Source organism: Brachyistius frenatus, unplaced genomic scaffold (assembly GCF_029030835.1).
Source record: "Brachyistius frenatus isolate BFR_SWC_R1_liver_20210118 unplaced genomic scaffold, ASM2903083v1 Contig_3, whole genome shotgun sequence".
Classification (NCBI taxonomy): Eukaryota; Metazoa; Chordata; class Actinopteri; family Embiotocidae; genus Brachyistius; species Brachyistius frenatus.
Genome location: NW_027210602.1, coordinates 1,670,684 through 1,683,119, shown reverse-complemented (window position 1 = coordinate 1,683,119; position 12,436 = coordinate 1,670,684). Strand labels below are relative to the sequence as shown.

Below are 12,436 nucleotides of genomic sequence, written 5' to 3'. Positions count from 1 at the left end.
AAATAACTAATGTCCAGATTTAAAGTGCAACACATGGATATGTGGATCGATACAGGCAAAAGATTTCAAGCAAATAAGTACTTGAGAGAAAACTTCAAAGTGACGCTCCACTGAAAATCTGAATATGTGGCGCATGAAACATGACTGAAGGCAGTAGAGGAGGCGAGACGTTTAGTAGCTGATGGAGAACGATGGATTCAGTTCAGTTTGTCTAAATACAACTTTTTTTTTTTAACGGTGAAACATGGTCAGAAAACTATATTTCTCATCACGTTGGCTAAAGGCACCACCTCTAGCAGGTGAAAGGACATCGTCCTCTGGGACAGTTGGCCAACTAACGGATTGGTCAACTGACAAGGAAAATAATTAGAAATTAAGCACTTAAGACAAAGTACAGCTGAGGCTGATGGGAATTTGTTGATGCAGATGATGTTGCTAAATGAAAAGTTAAAGGATCAAAGTGATTAAAAATTCATCCTATGGGGACAAACTTCGTGTGTACCAAATTTGAAGACAGTCCGGCTGATATTTGTTTAAACAATTCACCAAAGGAGTCTCGTGGTGGCGCTAGAGGAAAAGTCAGAAAGGTCTACGAACTCAGTACGATGCATCATCTGGAAACTTTGAACATACGCGCAAATTAACTAAACAATTCCTCAGTGGAACAAAGACCGACGGCGCCCTCTGTAGGCGCACGCTGGTAGCATTAATAACACTTGCTGGTATCAGCTTCTGAAAAGTTAGGACCGTTTTTTGTTTTTTTCTGTCTTTCATCATTTTAAGATGAAGATTTTTATAGTTTTGGACTGAACATTGTGAAAACAGTGAATCTAATGCGCAGCCCTCCGGTCTCCATCAGAGAGTTCGATACCGGAACACATCAGATTCTGGGTGAAGCATCACTTTAAGGAAGTTAAGACTTCACACTTTGTAAAATCCAATTCAGAGGAAAGCAACAAGCAGAAGGCAAAGCAGTGAACTGGAATGCACAGCATTCATCTTTAGCAGTAACCAGTCCCTCCACCAGGGGTCAGCAGTGTTAACGAAGGCTGCTGCAGGAGCTTCAACTGAAAGCACTCGATCCAATTAAATGAATGTAAAATGATAGTAGTGATTAGGTTGCTGAATCAAACAGGAAGTTAACATCAGAGACTCGGCTACATCAGGATCCGTCCCCGCGGGACGGACGGGCCTCGAGGCGGCGACCACGTTTAAAAAGGCACACAAACATTCATGGTACTTGGCCACACACATGCACACAAACCCACACAGAGAATAAAGTGGAGCACGCTGGGTGAAGAGTGCAGCGTCAGCGTAGGCGTCCCAGAAAGCACTCTGCTGCTGGGGGGGGGGGGGGGGGATCGGTCTGAAGGTTCTCACATCACAGATCAGCTGACTGGATGGTCAGCTGCAGCACTGTCAACAGGCTGGGGGAAAGGGGGCGTTCATGAGTTCACACAGGACAGCTGGAGGTGGAGGTGCAGAGGAGGGGGGAGGAGGGGTGTGGACGGAGAGAGGAGCTCTCTGGACCAATCAGATCTGCTCCTTGAAGGCTCCTGTGGCGGCCTGGGAGGCGGCGTTGGCGGCCGCCGTCTGCACCGTCTTGTTGGCCATGACGCCGGTGGCGAACTCCTGCTGGGCCTTCTGGAAGCTGGCTCCGGTGGTCCGGTACATGCCGTGGACCTGGGGGGGGCGGGGGACAAGGGGGAGGGGTGTTAGGATGGAGCAGCTGGGACTGAAACTCTTAATGAAATATTTGTATGTTTTGTACCTTTTTGAACATGATGAGGGACATGACAGCCAGCGAGGTGAAGAGAGCAGCGATCAAGATCATGATGATGCCCACCGGGATGCTCTTGTTCAGGCCAGTCAGAGCCGAGATCCACCCACTGGAGACCAGACAACCGTCAGTTACCAAGCAAAGATGACAGTGAACTCATCACTATAACCAGTCACATCTGATTCCTCTGAACCCCTCTGAACGGCATCGCGAGATTTATTTATCACAGAAATATAAGACAGCAGCACGTGTCTCCCCCGTCGGCGTCTCACCTGGTGCCCCAGCTGGTCAGGCCGATGCACTGGATCACATAGATGCCAAACTGACAGATGTACACGAAGAAGAAGACGAAGAAGCGGAACGAGCTGTCGCTCCTGCAGAGAGACGATAAACAGGAAGTGAAGAACAGAAGCAGCAGAGCGTCGTTCTCCGACACGTGTTGCGTCGCGTCGTTTACCTGAACGCTCCGTACAGCGGCCGGTACCAACACACGAAGGAGCACGGCGTGAAGAGCAGGAACCACAGGATGGACAGCCCGAAGTCCGTCCCACGGGACGTGTCCACGCAGAACCAGGCCAGGCAGCCCACCATGTTGGCCAGCAGCGTCCCCGTGTGGACTGGACAGAGGAGACATGGACAGAGAACATGCAGGTTAGAAGTGGGACAGCAGCAGTGTCCAGTGTCCCCGTGTGGACTGAACAGAGAGGAACGGGACAGTTGAGGCTGAATAACGGCTGAGACAGCAGTGTCCTACGTCCCGTGTCCCGCCGGTCCAACACAAAGTGGAGGAAATACGGACGCTTAATATTTCAACACGGAACACAACACACGCTCATTTAATAATTCAACATTCAGCATTAGTCGGTCCTAACTGGTCCTAACTGGTCCTAACAGAGACTGCAGGGTTGGAGGGTGGAGGAGGAACAGTGGAGGGGGAAGATTGGATGGTGGATGGTGGAGGTTGAAAGGTGGAGGGTGATGGGTGGAGGGGGAAGATTGGATGGTGGAGGTTGGCGGGTGATGGGTGGAGGGTGGAGGTTAGATGGTGGAGGGGGAAGGTTGGATGGACTGTGTTTGATTTTACACGTCGGTGTGAAATATGGCAGGAGTCTGATGGAGAGACGTTGGTGCTGAACTCAGGATCCAAAAGATCCAGTTAGAAACTGTTAGCAGCAGGAACAAAGATCTTAAACGGACAGAAGCAGCAGAGGATCCAGAACTTCTCAATGAAACACTTATAATGAGAATACAAGAAGCACAGCTGGATGACGAGCGGAGAAAACATCAGAATGAAACAGTGAAAATGATCTACAGGGACGTATGAATGAGGAAAGCAGATGTATTTCTCTACGCGGTTTGTTTCTATGTTCCCGACAGCGATGTGTTGCAGATCTTTAACGACTAAAGCTACGGACGAAGTAGAAAAGATCCAGTTTGTGGTATTTGTTGGACATTAAATGTGAAATAACAAAAACCTCCGAGTCTGAAGTTTAAACTGATCATCTGACTGAGTCCTTCACCGACCACATGACTCTCCACAAGCAGCGGTCATGTGGACCCTGAATACCACACACACACACACACACACACACACACACACACACACACACACACACACACACACACACACACACACACACACACACACACACACACACACACACACACACACACACACACACACACACTGGGTTTAAGACTCACACATCCAGAGGTAGTACATGATCTTCACCGTCTTCTGGAACTCAACAGGAATATCCACCGTGATGTCGTGGTAGAAACACGGACCCATGGGGGACTTCTCTGGGAGGGGGGGCCAGTTGTTCTTCCTGCCTGCAACCACAAAATCAACATAAAAAAAAAAAATTAAAACACGAGTTCATGTTTCACTCGCTGACAAAACAACTGAAGTACAGTCATTCATTGTTTCCTGTGACCCACAACAGGTTGTCTCTGAAATATTCTGCAGATGTTTTGTACAAAATGTGGTTTAAAACAGAAACGTTTTAAAAGGAATTGTTTGTGTATTTTGGGGGAATTAGCTTCTTTTCTTTAACTTAAATTTGTACACGTGTGTTTGTGGGCAGATTAAACAGGTTGTGTGTTCATTTGTAAAAATCAGAGGTGGCTGGATTTCCTCCCCTAACAGAGTCATGGCTAGCGGTTTCCATCTGTTTCCAGTCTTTATGCTTTATGACTCTTGTTAACGCTCAACAACAGTGAAACCTGCCCTTTAAATTCCGATCAATACGAGTCATTAAATGTGAACCAGCTGAGACACAACTCATGGTTCTGGTTCTGGTTCTGACCTCCTGAAGCACTCAGTGACTGCATCTCTCTCTCCCTCCGGTCCAGCTCGGCAGCCTTCCTCTCCAGCTCCTCCTGCCTCCTCAGCAGCTCAGAGGCCGCTCGAGACTGCTCCTGTGTACACACACACACACACACACACACACACACACACACACACACACACACACACACACACACACACACACACACACACACACACACACACACACAGAGAGATCATAAAGAGCGTCGTCTCGCTCTCTCTCTCTTTTTTTTTTATCTCAGTAATAATGTTGTTTGTTCTGTTGTAATAAATCCTGTTTATGCTCCATAAAACCAGCGAATATGTTTTCTGAAGACCCGACTTCGGTCGGTCGTACCTGCGCCTGAGGCTGCGAGTAGGCCGGCGGCTCCTCGGTGGGCTTCATGATGGCCGGCTGAGTGTTGACGTTGGGGCCTGCGGTCTTCGGGGCCATCCCCGCAGGCGTCTATTAAAGGAAGCGCACGCACATTTATGATCATCACGGCTCAGAGAGACTGAGAACTCTGAGACGATTGATAAACTCACACATCGCCAACAGTGAGGTAGAAAGTTACTTCACTCAGAAATGTAAATCCATCTTTTGATCAGGATCATAACAGGAGAAAAGAGCTGTAACTGAAACAGTTTGAGTCCTGCTGCTCCACAGTTAAATCTGCTGGACTGACTGTGGAAGATAAAAACTAAATGAAGTATACTGCGACTACTTCCTGCAATAAAATCAGACAAAAGTTAACTGAGAGTTTTAATTCATCAGCAACCACGTTGGCACTTAATTAAAAAAAATAAACCAACCATCAATGTGACATTTATAAGCATACAAACTTTGCTCTAAATGTTTTGGGGAACCTGAAAACATAAAGAATCTGTCCACAGAGATATTCACTAAACCTGGACCGTTTCATTTTTCACCACTTCCTCATTTTTGCATGATGAGTGCCATGAATATAATAGTGTAAATCTCTTTAATGATAAGGAAGGCTAATGACACAACTTTAAATCAATGCACCTGATTTTCACATCGACAGGTGACAGTCTGAAAAATAAAGATAACACTGAGTCCGGTCGATCCTCTGAAAGCTTTAGGTTGGTTTAAATATCTCTGAACTCACTTCCACTGGGATGTAGAGTCAACGATGAAGAGTCAGAGATGAAGAGTTAAAGATGAAGAGTCAGAGATGAAGAGTCAGAGATGAAGAGTTAAAGATGAAGAGTCAGAGATGAAGAGTCAGAGATGAAGAGTCAAAGACGAAGAGTCAGAGATGAAGAGTCAGAGACGAAGAGTCAAAGACGAAGGGTCAGAGATGAAGAGTCAGAGCTGAAGAGTCAGAGACGAAGCGTAAAGTACTCACAGATTTTCCATCTGTGAAGGGATTGTACTCCTCCAACCCTGCAGGAGCCGCCTGTCTCACTTGTGTCACTGATGGATCCTGGAATAGAAAGAAAAGTGTCACATTCATCCATAAAACATGAAATCTGTTTGGAGAAAAGCAGCGTTCATATTTTCGTTGTTCAACCAAAGACAGCAGCAGAAATCTGTGTTCACAGTGAAAACCCTCCATTATTCTGCCGCATCGCGGCCAAACAGCTCTCCTTATTCAAAACACAACCAGCCTATAATTCAGTCCTGGCACAGATGGGATGATTCCAATAATTTCCACAGGAAGACGAAGGCTATAAATAACCACGTCGGTGAGTTTCAGGGGGCGAAACGCTGCTGGCTGCTGAAGACAGAAATAATAAAAAAAAGAGACTCAAAAAACTGCTGAAACCCTCGTCGATCCTTCTGAAACACGAGCACATCCTTAAAACATCCCCGTTGACCAAGAGCCGTGAACTGAGACCGTTTCACTGTATGAACCCAAAAATTTGAGAATAAAATAGGTACATAAAGCCAGCGTTAACGATGAAACCCGAGAGTTACCGTGTTTCCTACCGCCGCTACAACACAAGAGGACCTATTTGTCTGCCTTCTTTTGCATGTAAGCCCTCTGCTACGCTTCATTTTCATGCCTTTCCGTGTACAATAATCTCACCATCAGCTGCCGTCAGTCGCGCTCTGCTTTCATTCAAACTGCTGCTGTAGATTAACATCCGCTCTGCGTATTCCTCCACAGTTACCCCGTCTGCAGCCCTCTCACAGTCTCTACCGCTCTGACATGGACAGGAGCATCACACACACACGCATGCACACACGCACACGCACACAACAACTGTCACCAGACCAGGGTCATGAATATTTCAGCTTATGTTGTGTTTAAACTTTAATTCGGCCCTACAATGCACAAACACACATTTCACCTCGAAGTTTTCATCTGAAATCTGCAGAAATAAAAAAAACAAAAACAAAAAAAAACAGACGATCAGCTGTCGGACATCGATCCGAGTGTCAACTCATTTCATGGATTCGTGGAATAACAACCCACGACCTGATGGAGACGCAGAAACCAGACAAGGTGTTGTTGTGCGGGAGGAAGGCGCGCAAACCTACACAAACTGCTCTTTTTTTAATCAGAAGATTTGAACGGTTGAAAAGCAGCAGGGGTCCGCGCTCTCGAGACGTTCGTCGCGCGATTCATCCTCGCAGACTTTCCACCGCGATATCTGAACCTCCTGTATTCAGCCCACTCCTAGAGAAATAGGGACAAGCCAGACCCAACGGTGCGATCATGACTGGGAGTGATGGGAGGTCAATCAGGAGGGGAGCCGGCGGGGATCGGAGCGCCACATGTCGGCCGTGACGGCACCATATGATTTCATGAAGTATTGACGATGGCTCAGAGAAGGAACAGAGCTCCATCTACCCTCGGGACGAAAACCGAGCGAGCCAGCGAGCGGCAGGACGGCCCGTCAGTATGTTAATGAAGGCCGTGAATAATTCACTGCTCCTGCGTCGGTACGGTCAAACTGTGGCGTCAACGTCCTCCCGTCACACACCGGGGATCCTGCAGTAGAACACAGCCGCTCACGTGGGGGAAGGTTGTATTGGAGCCATTTCATCATTTATCGTTTAAAAAAAAAAAAAAAACTCATGTGCTGCCGACAGCTTCTTCTATTACTCGCAAAGAATTCATCAGAATATTTGAATCCTTTTTAAAAGCAAAAATCGAAATATTCTCTGGTTTCTTCTTCTTAAATGGGAAGATTTTCTGCTTTTCTTTGACAAACGTGACAAGGAATGAAACATATTTCGATTTTAGACCAAACTAGCAAACCGAAAACGTTGCTGTCTCCTGTCAGAACCTCTGAATGCTGTTTTTTTTTTATTCAATTAATTGATCAAATAATCTGCAGATAAATAACGAGAGTAATAGTTAGTTGGAGCATCAGTAATATCTTTAGATAATCAATATTTTCTTTCATTTTCTTCATAATTCTTCTTCATAACCCATAAATGTTATAAATGTAAGAAAATGGTGAAAAGTCATTGTTTTGTTGGATCAACAGCCCAAAAAAAATTTAAGATATTCCTTAAAAAAATATGAGACGACCTAGAAAACCAGCTCATAATCCCGTTTAAGTCGCTGTAATCGGATTTTAATGACATCGCTGCTCGAAAAACTCTTTTAATGATTAAGCAGTTTCCACAACTGTTGGAGATTATTTGCTAATGTTTCTGTGTGCATGTTTACTAAAGCTGACATGATAAGAGAACACGTGATCTAATGCATAATTTCACTATGACAAGACACACGCCTCGATGAAGGAAACGTGACGAAGGAAACGCGACGAAGGAAACACGCGATGAAGGAAACACGATCAAGGAAACGCGACGAAGGAAACACGCGATGAAGGAAACACGATCAAGGAAACACGACGAAGGAAACGCGACGAAGGAAACACGATGAAGGAAACACGTGATGAAGGAAACACGAGGAAGGAAACACATGATGAAGGAAACACGACACGAAGCAAACACAACGAAGGAAACACGCGATGAAGGAAACACGACGAAGGAAACATGACACAAAGGAAACACGATGAATGAAACACAAGGAAAGAAACACGAGGAAGGAAACACAAGGAAAGAAACACGAGGAAGGAAACGCGACGAAGGAAACGCGACGAAGGAAACACGACGAAGGAAATACGTGATGAAGGAAACACGAGGAAGGAAACACGCGATGAAGGAAACACGCCGAAGGAAACACGCCATGAAGGAGGGACTGGAAAAATGTACTACCAGAATATGTTTACTTTTCTGTTTTTAAGAATCCCAGATTACAATCACATGATCATTGTATTTCTAGACAGAGTTAAACCTGACAGGTAGACTTAAACCTGATAAGTTGAGTTGAACCTGACACGTAGAGTTAAACCTGACAAGTAGAGTTAAGTCTGACAGGCAAAGTTAAACCTGACATGTAGAGTTAAACCTGACAAGCAGAGTTAAACCTGGCAAGTAGAGTTAAACATGACAAGCAGAGTTAAACCTGACAGGCAGAGTTAAACCTAATGGGTAGAGTTAAACCTGACACATAGAGTTAAACCTGATAAGTAAAGTTAAACCTGACAGGTAGAGTTAAGCCTGACAAGCAGAGTTAAACCTGACAGGCAGAGTTAAACCGAACATGTAGAGTTCAACCTGATGGGCAGAGTTAAACCTGACAGGTAGAGTTAAACCTGATAAGTAGAGTTAAACCTGAAAGGCAGAGTTAAACCTGATACATAGAGTTAAACCTGACAGGTAGAGTTAAACCTGATAAGTAGAGTTGAACCTGACATGTAGAGTTGAACCTGACAGGCAGAGTTAAACCTGAAAGGCAGAGTTAAACATGATACATAGAGTTAAACCCGACATATGGAGTTAAACCTGACAGGTAGACTTAAACCTGATAAGTAGAGTTAAACCTGACAGGTAGACTTAAACCTGATAAGTAGAGTTAAACCTGACAGGTAGGCCCTGAGGTATTTCAACCCAACACAGCCCACCTGCTGCAGTATGAATCCGCGCTAGCGCCTGCTGTATCACTGGGAGGCTAACACAAGCCATAAAGCGAGCTCAGATTATTACCTGGTATGTTAGCATGTTATGTCACTGCTGTCAGTCAAACTGTGCCAACATGGAGTGACAGTGCAGCTAAAAAAAAAAAAATCTGCCTCAACTGAATAAAACACGTGCGGCAGCCTCCTCACAGCAGCTTTCACCCCCCACCGAGCAGCGACAGACTTTTCGGGCCAAGTGACGACAAACCTGTTATTAATGTGGAATAATGCAGTAGCTAATGTGGCTACCGGAAGTAGCTGGCGTTACCTGAAACGGGCTGCTGAGCTCCGGGTCCGCGAACGGGTTGCTGTCGAAATCGGACATGCTCTCTCGAGAGGACGACTTCCGTCGGTTCCCGTTAAGTGTCTCCGAGCTGAATAAATAGAACCAATTAGAGACGGACTCTTCTAAAGGCGGCCCGAGGAGATGACACGGTCCGAGGAGAAGTCAAGTATTAACTGTCCAGGGATACTGTCCAGCTGGAGGATTGGTCACCAACAGCGAATCAGATGCGACATAACGACACGTTAGGCGGAAGTAGGAATACGTCAGCACGTACGTAAGAAAAAAAAAAAAAAAAAGAATACATTTTGTTTTTGTTTTTGTTGTCTCAACATATGAACAATTTAATGCAACAGACATGTGAGAACAACAATAAATAAGTAAATAAAAAATAACCATGTAAAAAAAACCAAAAAACGTTCAAAAAGGAATATTTTAATCAAACACAAATTATTTTTGTTGTTGTTGTTGTTGTCTCAACATATGAACAATTTAATGCAATAGACATGTGAGAACAACAATAAATAAGTAAATAAAAATTAACAGCATGTAAAAAAAACCAAAAAACGTTCAAAAAGGAATATTTTAATCAAACACAAATTATTACAAAATAAACGTAATTTTGACCTTTTTCCTCAATTCAAAACGTGTCTCAGGAGGTTAAACATTTACATTTAAAATTGTTGACGTTTCTATCTTTTATCTTATTTCTATCTTATTTTAGCCTCCGTAACATGAGGCTATAATAAAGACGTTTTTACTCTTGACGGGTGTTTTATACATGTTCACTACATGAAATGTTATGTTCTGTAAAGAAATATGAGAAAAGAATAGAAGAATATGAGCCAGAGAGTCTGTTCTGGTTGTTGTGGATCTATGTTAGATCCGCAGCTGAACCTGTCATGTGACTCCAACTTGTCCAGCTCACACTTCCGCTTCTGCGTGTAAAAAAGTTGGGTGAAATCTGGCAGAAGTTTGGTCTCTGCAGGAACTTTGAAGTGCCGCGTTACGTGAACACGTCGTCGGATTTATGAACAGTTTGTAGATTGAAAAGAGAAGCAGAGTCAGTTTTCTCGCCGGAAACTTGTTTGAGGAGCCGAGCAATGTCGACGGGAACTTTGTACAACGACCAAGGAGGAGCGGAGGCTGCGGTGGAAGCGGGGCAGGAGAGCACCCCGACCACCTCCGGCACTGGAGCTGCGTTTGGACTTTTCAGCGCCGACTTTAAAAAGTAAGTGAGCTGAGCGCGGGTTCCGTCCTCCGTCACTGGGGTCCATTTAGGTTTAAGTACGCCGGTTTAATTGGACTTAATGCGGCTAACTCGCCGACCTGAAAAGAGGCCAGCATCCACACGGCAGGCGGTGATGGCGACTGACGGTTAGCGGTGTGAGGTAGTGACCACTATCACACTTATTATTATTATTATTATTATTATTATTATTATTATTATTATTAAGAGACTTTAAATATCAACCGTTATATTAAAACTCAATCCTGTGTGTCACCGTCTACTCTTCGGGATGAAGCTACTGTGTACACGCAGGGGCGGGTTGGCAGGAAATGGACACCTGGGCAGGGACATTATAGAGGCGCCCATCTGTCCAACAGAGACACAGACCTATCAATGGGCCCCATCTGAGACACATGACCACAACTGTCATGAATATATTCTTCATCGCTTTGTGGTTGTTCTGCATCGTGTTCAGGATGTTTTGCTTCTCTCGGTGGTCTATGGACACTTTGTGCACCGTCTTATGTCGATTTGCAATCATTTAGTGTTTTTGTGGTCAGTTTGCATCTTATTCAGGTTTTTTTTTTTTTTTATCTTCTGGTGGTCTTTTCCTCTGTGTTTGCAGTCATTTTGTCACATTTTGAGTGTCTTTGTGGGTTTTTTTGTGTTTATTTATGATCGGATGTTGTAGAGAAGTCCTCGAGTGTTGGATGGATGCTGTAGAGAAGTCCTCTACTGTTGGACCGATGTTGTAGAGAAGTCCTCTACTGTTGGACCGATGTTGTAGAGAAGTCCTCTACTGTTGGACCGATGTTGTAGAGAAGTCCTCTAGTGTTGGATGGATGTTGTAGAGAAGTCCTCTACTGTTGGACTGATGTTGTAGAGAAGTCTTCTAGTGTTGGATGGATGGTGTAGAGAAGTCCTCTACTGTTGGACCGATGTTGTAGAGAAGTCCTCTAGTGTTGGATGGATGTTGTAGAGAAGTCCTCTCGTGTTGGACGGATGTTGTAGAGAAGTCCTCTGGTGTTGGACCGATGTTGTAGAGAAGTCCTCTGGTGTTGGACTGATGTTGTAGAGAAGTCCTCTGGTGTTGGACCGATGTTGTAGAGAAGTCCTCTACTGTTGGACCGATGTTGTAGAGAAGTCCTCTACTGTTGGACCGATGTTGTAGGGAAGTCCTCTACTGTTGGACCGATGTTGTAGAGAAGTCCTCTACTGTTGGACCGATGTTGTAGAGAAGTCCTCTACTGTTGGACCGATGTTGTAGAGAAGTCCTCTAGTGTTGAATGGATGTTGTAGAGAAGTCCTCTACTGTTGGACCGATGTTGCAGAGAAGTCCTCTACTGTTGGACTGATGTTGTAGAGAAGTCCTCTCGTGTTGGACGGATGTTGTAGAGAAGTCCTCTAGTGTTGGACGGATGTTGTAGAGAAGTCCTCTGGTGTTGGACCGATGTTGTAGGGAAGTCCTCTACTGTTGGACCGATGTTGTAGAGAAGTCCTCTACTGTTGGACCGATGTTGTAGGGAAGTCCTCTACTGTTGGACCGATGTTGTAGAGAAGTCCTCTAGTGTTGAATGGATGTTGTAGAGAAGTCCTCTACTGTTGGACCGATGTTGTAGAGAAGTCCTCTAGTGTTGGATGGATGTTGTAGAGAAGTCCTCTACTGTTGGACCGATGTTGTAGAGAAGTCCTCTAGTGTTGGATGGATGTTGTAGAGAAGTCCTCTACTGTTGGACCGATGTTGTAGAGAAGTCCTCTACTGTTGGACTGATGTTGTAGAGAAGTCCTCTCGTGTTGGACGGATGTTGTAGAGAAGTCCTCTAGTGT

The 12,436-nt window shown here is 45.0% G+C and overlaps 2 protein-coding genes across 3 annotated transcripts in view; one reads left to right on the top strand and one right to left on the bottom strand.

Annotated features, from left to right (window-relative positions):
* Positions 1–222: 222 nt before the first annotated feature.
* Positions 223–9,584, bottom strand: LOC138622768 (secretory carrier-associated membrane protein 1-like). 2 transcript variants are annotated; one of them, XM_069701811.1, is made up of 9 exons: positions 9,364–9,584; positions 5,462–5,539; positions 4,450–4,557; positions 4,090–4,201; positions 3,485–3,613; positions 2,238–2,397; positions 2,053–2,154; positions 1,772–1,889; positions 223–1,683 (listed from the first exon to the last, which is right to left on the bottom strand). In XM_069701811.1, the coding sequence occupies exons 1-9, from the start codon at positions 9,418–9,420 to the stop codon at positions 1,534–1,536; spliced, it is 1,014 nt and encodes a 337-aa protein (XP_069557912.1). In that variant the 5' UTR covers positions 9,421–9,584; the 3' UTR covers positions 223–1,533. The 2 variants fall into 2 exon arrangements, with proteins under 2 accessions (XP_069557912.1, XP_069557921.1); XM_069701820.1 differs by lacking the exon at positions 9,364–9,584 and adding an exon at positions 6,146–6,262.
* A 737-nt stretch (positions 9,585–10,321) lies between these two features.
* The window catches only part of ap3b1a (adaptor related protein complex 3 subunit beta 1a), a 52,055-nt gene continuing 49,940 nt past the window's right edge, over positions 10,322–12,436 (top strand). Inside the window, exon 1 of the mRNA XM_069701798.1 lies at positions 10,322–10,609. Coding sequence (XP_069557899.1) covers positions 10,482–10,609 — 128 coding nt within the window. The 5' untranslated portion in view covers positions 10,322–10,481. The remainder of the gene's footprint in view (positions 10,610–12,436) is intronic.

Bases quoted from the DNA above. Each gene is read 5' to 3' on its own strand.
- LOC138622768 (XM_069701811.1), bottom strand. From the start codon at position 9,420: ATGTCCGATTTCGACAGCAACCCGTTCGCGGACCCGGAGCTCAGCAGC. The intron at 5,540-9,363 runs GTAACGCCAGCT...TTTCTATTCCAG, and splicing joins AGCTCAGCAGCCCGTTTCAG to GATCCATCAGTGACACAAGT. The intron at 1,684-1,771 runs GTACAAAACATA...CGCCCCCCCCAG, and splicing joins CCCTCATCATGTTCAAAAAG to GTCCACGGCATGTACCGGAC.